General features: G+C 38.6%; 1 protein-coding gene across 1 annotated transcript in view; it reads left to right on the forward strand.

Moving 5' to 3' along the window:
* prkg1b (protein kinase cGMP-dependent 1b) overlaps nucleotides 1–15,000 on the forward strand; it is a 133,622-nt gene that overhangs the window by 86,649 nt on the left and 31,973 nt on the right. The window contains 1 exon segment of the mRNA XM_078290850.1: nucleotides 11,781–11,844. Coding sequence (XP_078146976.1) covers nucleotides 11,781–11,844 — 64 coding nt within the window.

A 15,000-nucleotide genomic window follows, 5' to 3' on the forward strand; every position in this document is an offset into this window, starting at 1 on the left:
TATAACACATACTGAAATATTTAAGGCATATAAAGCTCATTTGAATAGAGAGAGAGAGAGAGAGAGAGAGAGAGAGAGAGAGAAGCAGTTCAGTTCCATTAATCTAATTTAGGAGAACAGTCAGCACTGAGATAATTATGCTTAATTACACACACACACACACACACACACACACACACACACACACACACACACACGTCTCTACAAGAACTCTAATAATCTTTATGTTTAATGATCACACACACACACACACACAGATAGTGACATTTCAAACAGAACAAACTAATAGGTTGTAGTCTTTATGCTTAACGATCTCTCTCTCTCACACACACACACACACACACTCACACACACACACACACACACACACACTGACATTTCAAAATAACTGGAACTAATAGCTGCTGCTCTTTATAGAAAACAGTCATTTATTTTATGTTGTGACCCTTCAGGCTCGTTCTCTTCCTCTGTTTCCTCTGTTCGTCTCATCTGACTGTCAGACTGATGCTGATGTTTATTAAAGAAATGAAAGGATTATGTGCCAACAGCATATATCATAGTAAATACTATCAAACTCATGTAAGTTATGAGAATAGGGCCTTTTAAGAAGATAGATAGATAGATAGATGGATAGATAGATAGATAGATAGATAGATAGATAGATAGATAGATAGATAGATAGATAGATAGATAGATAGAGTACTTTATTTATCCCCGAAGGGAAATTCCAGTGTTGCAGCAGCAATTTACATAAATGACAAAAAACACACATAACTTATAAAAACACACACAATGAGGTAGGTAAAAGTCAGAACATGGAATTACAAATATATATATATATATATATATATATATATATATATATATATACAAAAGCTACTATAACTATAACTACTATTATATATGTGAGGGAAGAGGAGTAGGAGGAAATCCCTGACCTGGGCCTTTCACTCCTGCTTTAGAATATTTAACTGTAAGACATTATATTATATTCTTATTAATGTACACTTTAAATACAAAATGTGCATTCAGAGGAGGAGTCTCCTGTCCCGGCACAGAGGGGTCACTGTAGATGACTATTGTGGGCAGGAATGACCTCCTGTAACGGTCCGGCTAAAAAGAAGATAAAAAGGGCAATACATTTTTTTCTGAAAATATAATTGATATTTGTCTATATTGGTGGTTGTTTGACTGAAGTCGTCTTTCTATTTAGCACTAAAACCTTCCTGATCCTTCTTCTGCAGTCAAACTGTGGAACCACTAATAGAGCGCTGTACTCTATTCACTGGGTGGGGTTTTATTTTTGTATTTATAATTCCTCAATTCCTTTTCTCTCCACTTAACACAGTTTATTTTAGACAGAAAGAGTCAACTTGACGAATCAACAGTTATTGATCAACCTGAATATTTTCCTCTGGTGACTGATCGACTTCATCTGTTCTGTCTCATAACATTTAGTGAAATGAGCCTGAACTCTGACAGGAATCCAGTTCAGACCAGGTTCCTCCTCCAGTAAAGGATTCTGGTCCAGCAGCAGGACCTGGACTGGACATTTCCACCTGTTGGTCTCATGAAAAGGTTAGCTAACGCTTCAGTTTAGCAGCTGAAACAGTTAGCTTCAGGTTAGCTTCAGGTTTTACTCACAGTTCAGTAAATGAAAACTTGTTGTCATGAGTTAGGAGTTGAACCATCCGCCCCCCGAGCCCGACCTCCGACCTCTGAGCCCCGACCCCCGACCTCCACACCCTGACTGTCCACCATCAAACTACTTCCTGGTTCCTGTCCTGTCTCCAGCCGATCCTTTCTGCTGGAAACACATTTCTAACACTTTTTTATTTGCATTTTAAGACATCGAGCTTATTTCATGACATTTCATGAGAGCGAACTGTCCGGTCAATCAGCCTTGAATATGGATAAGATGCAGCTTGATTGATTAGATGCTTCATGGCCGTTGGTTTCACTAGACCAGTGTGTGTGTGTGTGTGTGTGTGTGTGTGTGTTGTGGAGGGGAGTTTCCAGAGACTTTTACAGATTGATCCACCGCACTTTTTAAACCTAATTATTTAGCAAACGTTAATGCATTAAAGAAGTCCAGTTGACAATTTACAATTACTGCATCTTTGTAACAACAAATGCAGAACTGAAGTCACTGAATTGAAGATAAATTTGAAGAAAGATTAAATCTGTAATGAAGAATAATATAGTGATAGAGTCAGGGTCATTTGGAACCTGCTGAAGTCTTTTCCTTAGTTCTTCAGTGAAGTTCATGACTTCTTTTTAAAACATCTTTAACATTGAAAGTCGGAGGGAAGAGTGGAAGAAAGGAAAGAAGGAAGTAAAGGTGAAATAGATGGAGAAACTACACAAAAGCTTTCATACATTCTTATAAATGTATTTTATGCCAAGATCTGCAGCTGTCTGGAACAAGTTGGTTTTAAATTATAATTTCTGCAAAAAGCAGAGTTATGGAAAATTTAACAGAAAGTTTATTTCTGTGTCTGTGTCAAACTTTTTAAACATATTACTCTACCAAAAAGATTAGATGGTTAAATAAAAAAAACCTCTTCTTTTATCTGTAATAAGTTGCAGACTCTTTGACATCACATAACTTTTTTATTTTCAGCTCCGGTGATTGAAAGTGTGTTTTCTGTGGCAGTGTCCCTCTCCTTTTCCTCTCCTCTCCTCTCCTCTCCTCTCCTCTCCACTCCTCTCCTCTGTTTCTTCTTTATGTCTCTTTTTATTGTTGTTTTCCCTCCTGTTCCTCTTGGAGGACCAGAACCGTAACCCTAACCCTAATGAAACTGTTGTTTTCGCCCACAGAAGAAGAGTAGGGAGCTGTGATTCCTTTTTTAATTGGACCCTGCCTCGAATGTTTGATATTACAGGTGGAATGACACTGCTAACAGTAAAGGAGAGAGATTCTACTTTTAACGAGCTGAGAGAGTCTACTGTTAAGGCTGGGACACATTACACATTTTTGAAGCCCGATTTGGCAACAATTTGAGATCGGGCAGAGTCGGCGGTAGCCCAGGTAGTTCAGGGTAGTTCAGGTAGTCCAGGGTAGTCCATGGTAGTTCAGGTAGTCCGGGGTAGTCCAGGGTAGTTCAGGTAGTCCGGGGTAGTTCAGGTAGTCCAGGGTAGTCCAGGGGAGTTCAGGTAGTTCAGGGTAGTTCAGGTAGTCCAGGGTAGTCCAGGGTAGTTCAGGTAGTCCAGGGTAGTCCAGGGTAGTCCAGGTAGTCCAGGGTAGTTCAGGTTAGTTCAGGTAGTCCAGGGTAGTCCAGGGTAGTCCAGGTAGTCCAGGGTAGTTCAGGTTAGTTCAGGTAGTCCAGGGTAGTTTAGGGTAGTTCAGGTAGTCCAGGGTAGTGCAGGTAGTCCAGCGTACTCAAACAGGGGACGGACAAACCCGTCTTTATTTTCGTCACAAACAACCACACCGCATGCACACACGTGTTCGGCGGCGGCACACACACACATGCTGAAATGGCGCCGTGAAATTTATTCTCCGCTTTTATCCCATCCTGGCTCGTCCTCCTCCTTGGGCAGGCCAGGAGCGGTGGGCAGCCTGCAGTGCGGCGCCCGGGGACCAACTTCTTCGACCATCGCTCCAGGTAGTCCAGGGTAGTTCAGGGTAGTCCAGGTACTCCAGGGGTAGTACAGGTAGTCCAGGGTAGTCCAGGTAGTCCAGGATAGTTCAGGTCATCCAGGGTAGTTCAGGTAGTCCAGGGTAGTCCAGGTAGTCCAGGGTAGTTCAGGGTAGCCCAGGTAGTCCAGGGTAGTTCAGGTAGTCCTAGGTAGTCCAGGGTAGTCCAGGGTCGCGTTGTTTAGTCGCAGCTGTAATTGTTGTGTGTGTGGAAGTGAAAGACTCAAATCTCTCTCCTATGATCGGCAACGTCACGATTAGATTGCGCTCGTCAAAGACTCAAATCTTAACGGCAATTTTCAATAGCCAATGAAAATGGAGATTGCAACAGACGAAGCAAGAGGGAAAAAATATGTAAGTGTAAACACAAGATCCAACGTGTGCGATGGCTGATGAGGGAAAGAAATAGAAACCTGAATGTGTTCTCAGTCTTGCTTCCATGCAAATTGCAGCTCAAACCACAGTTGCTGCGAGCCGTATGGGCCGGATCTTTGTTTTAGTATCAAAATATCACAGAAAAATACATTATCGCGAGTGCAGGTGAACCATGAAAATCACTTTCTCACGAGAGAACTGCAGCCGCTTATTCTCAGTCTTTTGTATACGGTCTGTCCTTTTGATTTGTCCTCCTCAAAGACAGAGGTTGTTGTGTGAGCGTCACAAGAGGCTGGAAATCTGCAAATTTCAGTTGTTAAATGTGCGCTGCTCAATCTTTCCACTGTCGTTTATGATTGGAAAAATCTTTTAACGTGTCCCAGGCTTTAACGAGCTGAGAGAGTCTACTGTTACCAAGCTTTAGGAAGGCTGCAGATTCTACTCTTCATGGGTAAATAACTAGAAGATAATTATTAAAGATAATAGAGATAATTATGCCTAACGAGCTGGGATGAGGCCAGAGATTCTACTGTTAACAAGGGAAGACGAAGACAAAGCTGATTCTAATAAACTTTATCTAACAGCAGAACAGAGAAACACAAACACATTCACAAGGTAGATGATTTTAAAAAATCAACATTCTAGAGCTTCTACTGTGTTTACTTTTACCTCAGCATGCAACACACACACACACACACACACACACACAGGCTGCTGGCTGACATGTTGACAGATTTACTGGAGGTAAAATAGTGACAGTTGGCTAGAGAAGATAATTAATGAGGTTCGGCTGTGTGATGTTGTTGGATTGATAGCCGATATAGATTATCTCTAAATCTGATCACTTTCATGCCCAAAAATACAAAAATACTCAGTGTTTCCCCAGAAAATGGAGGTAATATTCAGTTTCCTGTCAGTATTTATTATCCTTTAAAGATAAATGTGTTTCTGCAGCTTCTGATTGAATGATTTTATTTAATATTCAGACATTCAAGGATGTGTTCTGGCAGGTGAAGTCTGATTGTGTTTGGCACTTCATTATTCTGTTCTTTACAACTCTACAGACTGGAACAATGAAGTGCCAAACACAACCAGACTTCACCTGTGTGTGTGTGTGTGTGTGTGTGGTCAATTGGATTGGTTAATAAGAAGCTGCGGTTCGTTGTCATTGGTTTATAACCCTACACACATACAATAACCATGTGTACCGTTACCATGACTACACCTGTGTGTATGCACACACACACATGCACCCACACACACACACACACACACACACATGCACACACACACACACCGCTGCCATTTCTTAATGAGATCCAAAGCCTCTTATCTTCAGAACAGCATTGATTAAAGGAACATTACACTCTAAACTGAGAGTGAATCCCAGGCTGCAGAAACTAAACCTCATTTCTTCTGTTTTGTATTTCATTTTTGGTTTATTGTTTTGTTTTTCTTCTTCTTCTTCTTCTTCTTCTTCTTCTTCTTCTTCATCTTTTTCCGCCTTAAATCACTCTGTACCTCAGAGACTAAGTTATAGAGAAACCAAATTTGGTGGAGAGGTTTTAAATCTCCTTACTAGTCAGGCAAAAAAAAAACCCTGATTGGTTGGATGGATATATATATATATATATATATATATATATATATGCTGTTTTTTTTTATATAGTTTTTATTGGTTCATATTGTGTTTTATTCTTTCTGTCTTATAACAAAGTAAACAAGCAAACAAACCACTAAGCGAAATTCCTTGTATGTGCAAATATACTTGGCCAATAAAAGGATTCTGGTTCTGATTCTGATTTTGATAAAACTTGGAGGGAGGATTCTTCTTGTTGCTGATTGGTCCAACAGCTACCTGCATCATTCATGGGAGATAAACTGTTTACTTGTAATCAATTAAAGAACAAAGATTTATTGAACATTTACGTTCAAAGGTGAGTCTCCGGCCATTTTATAAGAGCAATAATCTGCTTGAGTCGTGATTAAGTGATTTATTGTGAATTATAGAGATTTATTTTTGACTCTAATGCAAAGCCTTCACATTAAAATCCTCTCATGGATTATTGATTAAATAGCAGACGAGGCTCACGAGCTGCTGCAGCTTCCTATAGCAGGATGATGAGCCGCTCGGCATCATGGGATTGTTCTTCTGAACAAGGTCGTGTGTTTACATCCAGTCAGTCAGTCAGACAGTCAGTCAGTCAGTCAGTCAGGCAGTCAGTCAGTCAGTAACCAGTCAGTCAGTCAGTCAGACAGTCAGTCAGTCAGTCAGTCAGTCAGTCAGGCAGTCAGTCAGTCAGACAGTCAGTCAGTCAGTCAGGCAGTCAGTTAGTCAGTAACCAGTCAGGCAGTCAGTCAGTCAGTAACCAGTCAGACAGTCAGACAGTCAGACAGTCAGACAGTCAGACAGACAGTCAGTCAGTCAGACAGTCAGGATGATCAGCTCAGACTGTCAGTTCACTTCATCAATCAACAGATACAGAATTCAGAATTCAGTCAATCAATAAACTGACTCAGCACACATGGTTCAGGTTTCATATTCTCTTCTGCTGTCTGTGCTTCTATTCTTTATTTTAATATTTTATTTTCAACAGTTTCAGCTGTAACCAAGTTAACCCACTGACACACAGTGGTTTATATAGTAAATATCATATAGAGTATTGTGTTACTCATGTAAAGTTGTATAACTCTCTGTATAAGCCAATGATTCATATCTCTCCAGACACACAGCGGTTTATATAATATAATATAAAGTCATTTGTTTTAATATTATATTTTATTAGACTTTGTGTTTCCAGCTGTAAGCAGTGAGAAGACGTAGACTGGTTTAGAGTTAATAAGGTTTTATTTTTATTGTTTTGAATTCCAAATTTCTAAATTATATTTTTAGTTATTTTAATTACTTTAATAAGATGTCATTTATTTTGGAGATATTGTTTTATTTGAATAACTATATTTTCCAGTTGTGACCAATGTTACAATTGGAAATTTGAGTTTGATAGGATTTTATTTAAATTCATTTAAAGATATTTTATTTGAATTTATATATTTTCCAGTTGTAACCACAGACAGTTCTGTCATGTAAATAATACGTATTATGTATTATGTTTATTAAAATATGGTTTCCAAAATAAAGCAATGTGAAGCTCGAGGCCACAGACAGAAAATGGTTTAAACAGTAAATTTAATGACATGAAAAATTCGTAATAATATTCATAATATAATATTTCCTGTATGTTTCCTACTCTGACCCATGTGAAGCTGTTAAACAGTATATATGTATTTATAATATAATAATATAATATTTAATGTGTTTGCAGCTCTGACCCATGTGAAGCTGTGGGCGATAGACAGACAGTGTTTCCAGACCATCATGATGAGAACCGGACTCATTAAACACGCTGAATACATGGAGTTCCTCAAGAGGTCAGTTCACAATATCTCTATTTTCTATTCTATTCTATTCTATTCTATTCTATTCTGTCTTTGGGTTGGATCACAGGAGGAAAGCAGCTGTGTGTTTTCACTGCGTTGATTGATTTGTCACTATTCTGGCAGATTGTGGGCGGGGCCAGAGTATCTGTGGGCGGGACTAGAGGCTGTGTGGGCGAGGTCAGATGTTTTGTGGGTGTGGTCAGAAGCTCTGTGGGCGGGTCCACATGCTTTGTGGGTGGGGCCAGATGCTCTATGGGCGGGGTCCGATGTGTTGTGGGCGGGGTCAGAAGCTCTGTGGGCAGGGTCCAATGCGTTGTGGATTATTCACCATTCCAACCAATCGCAGGGAGCGTACCGTTTACGCTGCATTTTATTGGTTAGAAAAACATCTTCACATCCTGTTTTGGTGTTATTCCATTATTTAATACCTGCATTCTCAACAGACGGTCATATGTGCGGCCGTCTACAGTCTGATCTGCCTCCAAATCAACATTTGTTGTATTTTTACCTGCCAACTGTCTGACTAATAATCAAATGACATTTCCAACCGCATGGCTTTGTTTACAAGTTCTGGACCGTTTGATATTTGTCTTTGTAAAAGCGAACCGGACCAACTTAAAAAACTAAGCAATACATCATTGTCGCATTTGGTCCGAACCAAGGAAGTGGACTATCAGGTGTGAAAGTGACATAAAATTCAGAAAATCTTCTAAAGCGAGGCACTAACAGCCGGGTCAGAGGCTCACCTACTGAACGTGTTCATTCATGAAACTGTGAGGTGCTTTGGATAAAAAGTTTCCACCAAATGTCAGATGTTAAGAAGGTTAAATGTCCTTCTTCAGAGCGTCTTTATTATTCAGGTTTTAAAGCTGTGAAACACCAGAAATATTTTATAGCCTGAAACTTTTGGTTGTTAGCGATACGTGACTAGAGTCTGTAGAAGATCTTTGTTTTCAGGTGGAGCCACTTGGGATGCGACTCAACAGCAAGTCATTGATCTTTCTTTACAATATGGCTGCAGGCTGCAGCACTGAAGGCATCAGTATACTGTATCTGTCTTCAGGATGTCTTTGTCTTCAGGCTGCCTGCTGATGAATGGAAGCATTGACCATCTCAATATTTTTGTTGTGGACGAGGAAATCGACTCAGTCTGCAGAATATCTTTGTTTCACACCATTATACAATTAGTTTTGGAGCAATCCAGGCCGGCTGCAGACGGAAAACAACAGAATGGATGTTATCTCTTGAATATCTTTGTTTCAATGCTGGTCAATGGACAAAACACCATTGATCAGCAGTGTTGGGTAAGGTTGCTTCAAAAAGTCATTAGGTATTTTACTTTGCTACTTCCCTTAAAAAGTAGCTGGTTACCTAAAGTTACTCTTTATTAAAAGTAACTTTTAGTACATTTGCTTTCCTCACTTCTCAAACCTGCTGCAGCAACATGGCTGCTTGTCTTCATCGAACAGAAAGCAGTGCAGGAATCCCATCAAAACACGGAAATTACAATAAGATAAAAGCAAAAATCCAAGTCCAGGCACCTGTGTGGATTTGAATAATAAAAACCTTCATTGGACAGACTGTAGCACTCTGATGAAGGCAGATTGTCGATATGTGAAGCTGCTGTTTTTAATGTTCTAGCCCGTCTAATAAAGTTATGGATAATCTAACGATAATTTTCAGCTTCTGGGCAAATTTAGCCATAATGAGCAGCTGGCTGCACATTATCCGCTTATTACACAGATACTTACCAAAGCCATTAATCATTTGACACAAAATATTGATTTAAATTTATTTTAGAATGAGTTAACTGACAAGCTTCTGGCTACTTTCTACCAGCTCTGCAGCATCTGTATCTAAGTTTCGTCTTTGTCCCTTTTAACCTTACTTTCTTCTTCTGTTTTGTTTTCTCTTCTTTACTGTTCCACTTCTAACCAAGCGTCAACAGCTTCCTGCTCTCTGAATAAAGCGCTCAGGTTGGCAGCTGATGAACTGGCTCCAACAGCTGCCAGTTAGTTTGACTGGAAACCATGGCAACATAAAAATATGCAACTTTTGATCTTCTCTGTAGCAGCTGCAGAGTGATGTGATGAGATGAGATGAGATAAGATGATGAGATGTAAAACAGCGGTCTGTTATTCAGAAATGGCCGACCTCAGAATGCGTTCATTGGCCAATCAGAATTGAGGATTCAACATAGCCGGGTAATAAAGTTTTTTATTATTTGAATCCACACAAGAGCCTGGACTTGGATATTTTGTGATGTCATCATTAGTTTGTGTTAGTTTGTGTTAGTTTCTGTTAGTTTGTGTTAGTTTGTGTTAGTTTGTGTTAGTTTGTGTTAGTTTCTGTTAGTTTGTGTTAGTTTGTGTTAGTTTGTTCTAGTTTCTGTTAGTTTGTGTTAGTTTGTGTTAGTTTGTGTTAGTTTGTGTTAGTTTCTGTTAGTTTGTGTTAGTTTGTGTTAGTTTGTTCTAGTTTGTGTTAGTTTGTGTTAGTTTGTGTTAGTTTGTTCTAGTTTGTGTTAGTTTGTGTTAGTTTCTGTTAGTTTCTGTTAGTTTCTGTTAGTTTCTGTTAGTTTGTGTTAGTTTCTGTTAGTTTGTTCTAGTTTGTGTTAGTTTCTGTTAGTTTCTGTTAGTTTCTGTTAGTTTGTGTTAGTTTCTGTTAGTTTGTTCTAGTTTGTGTTAGTTTGTGTTAGTTTGTGTTAGTTTCTGTTAGTTTGTTCTAGTTTGTGTTAGTTTCTGTTAGTTTCTGTTAGTTTCTGTTAGTTTGTGTTAGTTTCTGTTAGTTTGTTCTAGTTTGTGTTAGTTTGTGTTAGTTTGTGTTAGTTTGTGTTAGTTTGTGTTAGTTTGTGTTAGTTTGTGTTAGTTTCTGTTAGTTTCTGTTAGTTTGTGTTAGTTTGTGTTAGTTTGTGTTAGTTTCTGTTAGTTTGTTCTAGTTTGTGTTAGTTTGTGTTAGTTTGTGTTAGTTTGTGTTAGTTTGTGTTAGTTTCTGTTAGTTTGTGTTAGTTTCTGTTAGTTTGTGTTAGTTTCTGTTAGTTTCTGTTAGTTTCTGTTAGTTTCTGTTAGTTTGTTCTAGTTTGTGTTAGTTTGTGTTAGTTTGTGTTAGTTTGTGTTAGTTTGTGTTAGTTTCTGTTAGTTTGTGTTAGTTTCTGTTAGTTTGTTCTAGTTTGTGTTAGTTTCTGTTAGTTTGTGTTAGTTTCTGTTAGTTTCTGTTAGTTTGTTCTAGTTTGTGTTAGTTTGTGTTAGTTTGTGTTAGTTTCTGTTAGTTTGTTCTAGTTTGTGTTAGTTTGTGTTAGTTTCTGTTAGTTTGTTCTAGTTTGTGTTAGTTTGTGTTAGTTTCTGTTAGTTTGTGTTAGTTTCTGTTAGTTTGTGTTAGTTTCTGTTAGTTTGTGTTAGTTTCTGTTAGTTTGTGTTAGTTTCTGTTAGTTTGTGTTAGTTTCTGTTAGTTTGTGTTAGTTTCTGTTAGTTTGTGTTAGTTTCTGTTAGTTTGTGTTAGTTTCTGTTAGTTTGTTCTAGTTTGTGTTAGTTTGTGTTAGTTTCTGTTAGTTTCTGTTAGTTTCTGTTAGTTTCTGTTAGTTTCTGTTAGTTTCTGTTAGTTTCTGTTAGTTTCTGTTAGTTTCTGTTAGTTTGTGTTCGGCAGCAGAGTCAAACTGTCTCTGTCTCTGCATCACATGTCCTCACATCATCACACACCAGCCCGCTAGCTGCATTACGACTCTGTCAGAAGAAACTCTGCTCTATTTGCAAGGTTTATGAATTTTAATTACTGACAAAAAAAATAGATTATGTAAATACAGCTAAAATAAATAGCATGTGTTTAAATCATTCATCCAATTTGTGCTGACGATGCTAATACATTTCAGGTGTTAGTTTTATTCTTCTTAATGACTAATTTCCATCAAACTGAAATAATTAAATTGATTATTATTGCGCTCTCTCTCTCTCTCTCTGTCTCTCTCTCTCTCTCTCTCTCTCTGTCTTAGAGAATGAGTTATCTCATTTACATTAATGATCCAAGTGTTGGATAGAAATAGATTATCATACACTGCAAAACAAACTATATCTGATTGTCTGCTGTCTCTCTCTCTCTCTCTCTCTCTCTCTCTCTCCCTCTCTCCCTCTCTCCCTCTCTCTCTCCTTCTCTCTCTCTCTCCCTCTCTCTCTCTCTCTCTCTCTCCCTCTCCCTCTCTCCCTCCCTCTCTCTCTCCCTCCCTCTCTCTCTCTCTCTCTCCCTCTCTCTCTCTCTCTCTCCCTCTCTCTCTCTCTCTCTCTCCCTTTCTCTCTCTCTCTCTCTCTCTCTCTCTCTCTCTCTCCCTCTCTCTCTCCAGTGTTCCTACCTTCCAGGGTCTTGCAGAGGAAACTCTCAGTAAACTGGCTGACGTCATGGAGGAGGTGAGACTCTTCTGTACAGTCACAATGTACTGTACTATAATAATGTGTTGTATGCTGTATATATTAATATTATAGCAGTAATACAGTACGTTTTTTTTGTATAATCATATAAGCAGAAAGTATTTAACCCACTTGACTTCAGCATCTTGCATTTCCAAATTGTTACAAATGAGCAGAGGTGTGACCAAGTCAGCTTCGCTCGAGTCCCAAGTCAGTCTCAAGTGTCAAGAGGCACAAGTCTCAAGTCAAGTCCCAAGTCTAAATGTAGATGTCTAAATTAATATTAGCACCAAATATCAGCGATCAGCAGAGGTGGAAAAAGTTCAAATCCTTTACTTGAGTAAAAGTGTCAATGGAAAAATACTTCATTAAAAGTAAAAGTTCTGCATTCAAAAGTTTCCTTCAGTAAAAGTCTAGAAGTATTAGCAGTAAAATGAACTGAAGTATGAAAAGTAAAAGTCGTCATTCTGTCAGAGAGTTAAATTATTGAAGCATGAACCTGTCAGAAGTATTTTAATGTTGTCGTCTAACTGCTGCAGATACTGTTGGAGTTTAAACTCTAACATGCAACATGTTTTATGAGCTTAGTTAAGTAGAAAGCAGAAACCCTTAATGATCAACCTTCCTTCAGTTTAATGTCTATAAAGTGATGAAGGTGAAGCTCTGGGTTTCTGAGGCTGAACTGGTTTCTATTTGAAGTAAAAACCCTCCAGTCTTTAAATCTGCTGTTCTGAGCTGATAGATCAGAGTGAATCCTCCAGAGACCTGAACAAAGTCAGTCAAAGACAGCAGACTTCATCCTGACTTCACTCTCATTTATAACATTCACAGTTCAGATCTTTATCATCCGAGTCAAGTCCATGTCATTAATGTCAAGTCTCAAGTCTAAATGTAGAACAGCAAGTCAAGTCAGAACAAATCAAGAGTCCAGTATCAATTTAATATCTTAAAGAAAACTAAATATCTAGGACTTTTCAATGCAATATGGTTTTAATAGGATAAAAACTTGGTAAGAGCATCATGAGTTTGATTTCTATAATCAGTTTCAACTTCAATAAATTCAATCATTCCATACAAATTCAGAAAACAGAATTTAAATTCAGTCGTCCGCTGGAACAAATCTCATCACTTTCAATCTAAGTCATTTACACAAACACAAGATCTCAAGTCAAGACTTTAGAAACCTTTTCAAGTCATCAAAGTACAAGTCAGAGTCAAGTCCCAAGTCACCAGAACCCAAGTCAAGTCTCAAGTCTTCTCTTCATGCATCAAGTCAAGTCTCAAGCTATTAAATCTGTTCCAACTATTCCTGTAATGTCCCTTTAAATAATAAAGAAAGACAGACAGACAGACAGGTCGTGAACAGGTCACATGGTGTTGTTCCACTTTCAGTTCAATCTAATGAAATCCATTCAGAATATAAATTGAAACTGTCATTTAATTACTGCATGATGGAGAATTCGGTTTCTGCGATTCTGCAGAAGAAGAAGAAGAAGCTTTAGCGGCCGACAGAATCTGAGCGAGAAAAAAAAATCACTTCCTGTGTTGAATAAATGATTGTATGAATTATTCAGGTCGGACAACAGAACAACCGAGTTTCCATGACGATAATGTGAGTTCACTGATCTGAATCTGTTTGGGACGAGTCGCTCCGCTGGTCCGGAAGAAGGCAACTGACCTGATTCACACGGCGGCCATGTTGAACACGCAGGGTGGGAAACCCCTGGAAGATGGCAGAGAAATAAAACTAGAGTTACTTCAACACACAAGTGAATCCAGAGAGACTGAGCAGATATCAGCAGGAACAACCAGCTGCTTGAGTTTAGCAGAAAGTTATCTAGCTAGCTTACTAGCTAGTTAGCTACTAGCTAGCTACCTGGACTAGCCTCTGGCAGCTAGTGATTTTTTTAGTGTTGGACGAAGTTAAAGACATTAACATCATTTTACTCCTCTATTCATTTAAAGCTCCACATCATGTAAAGCAGGACTCCCTCTCCTCTGTGATGATAAAGGAGTTGGATGTGTATCTAAACATGGTGAAAGTATCAAAACTAAATCCACACAATCCATATTAGAAAAGCGAGCCTCTAAACGAGCCGTTTGGACTTCCGTAACTTTGCGGCGTCACAAAGGTTCGCTCATTATCATTTCTGTAAGAAATAATAGACTAACAAAGTGTTTTTTTCAAAGCGGTCGAGCGGTCGTCATCGTTTATTACCGGAGAGTTTTCCCTACCTGTAGCCGCCGGGCCGCGGCGTCTCACGTTTCGCTCTCGAAACGGTTAGCCGATCGGAACGGAGGGTCGTTAATATTAATGAGCCTTAAAGACACGGCGACAGAAACGGCCTGTTCTTGGTAAGGCTCAGAGAGATGCTGGAAAATGAACGTGGAGAAATGGATTGAGAGTGTTTTTGGTTCATGACACCACACACACAGCTCTGAATGGACAGAAAGACACAAAATAAAACTCTGGAGAATATGGAGCTTTAACATTAGGCTGAAAGGGGGCGGGGCCAGAATCCCTTACTTGGGATGAGAAATGACACACTTGAGAGGAAAATAGAATAGATCAGAATACTAATCAGTCATTTTTTTCAGTGTGAATGTATATCTGTCTCTCTGTGTATATTTGTGCATCTGTACTCTTTTCCAATGTTGAAGTTTTGCTTTTATCTGAAGCAGACTGACTGAGTTTCCCTGTGGGAAATGTGCTAAATAAACTTTTACTTACTTATCAATTATTAATGAACTATCAATTGCTACAAAATTGTTGAAAATAGTTTTGAGTCACTATAAAACCAAACCTCTTCATGTTATCCCTTAAATGTCCTTAACTTCTCATTACATAAACATTAATTATCCATTACAAATAACAGCTTTAAAAAAGTAAGGGTTGGTATCACTGGTTTGTAAGGGATTTATTCTACTAATTTTCATGTCTTTTGTGCAGGTTTACAGAGTTATCAATGAGTTATTAATGGAAAGTTTCTGTGTCCTAGAATTTTTCATGAACTTACAAAGTAAGAAGTCAAAAATTAAGGGGAGTTTAAGGAGGTTTTGATGGGATCTCCTCCATTAATAACTCCCTTTACTAATTCTAAGGGGATTTTGCATGAATTAAGGGGTGAGAGGGTAAGAGAGAGAGAGAGAGAGAGA

This window comes from Centroberyx gerrardi, chromosome 20 (genome assembly GCF_048128805.1).
Source record: "Centroberyx gerrardi isolate f3 chromosome 20, fCenGer3.hap1.cur.20231027, whole genome shotgun sequence".
In the NCBI taxonomy this organism is placed as follows: Eukaryota; Metazoa; Chordata; class Actinopteri; order Beryciformes; family Berycidae; genus Centroberyx; species Centroberyx gerrardi.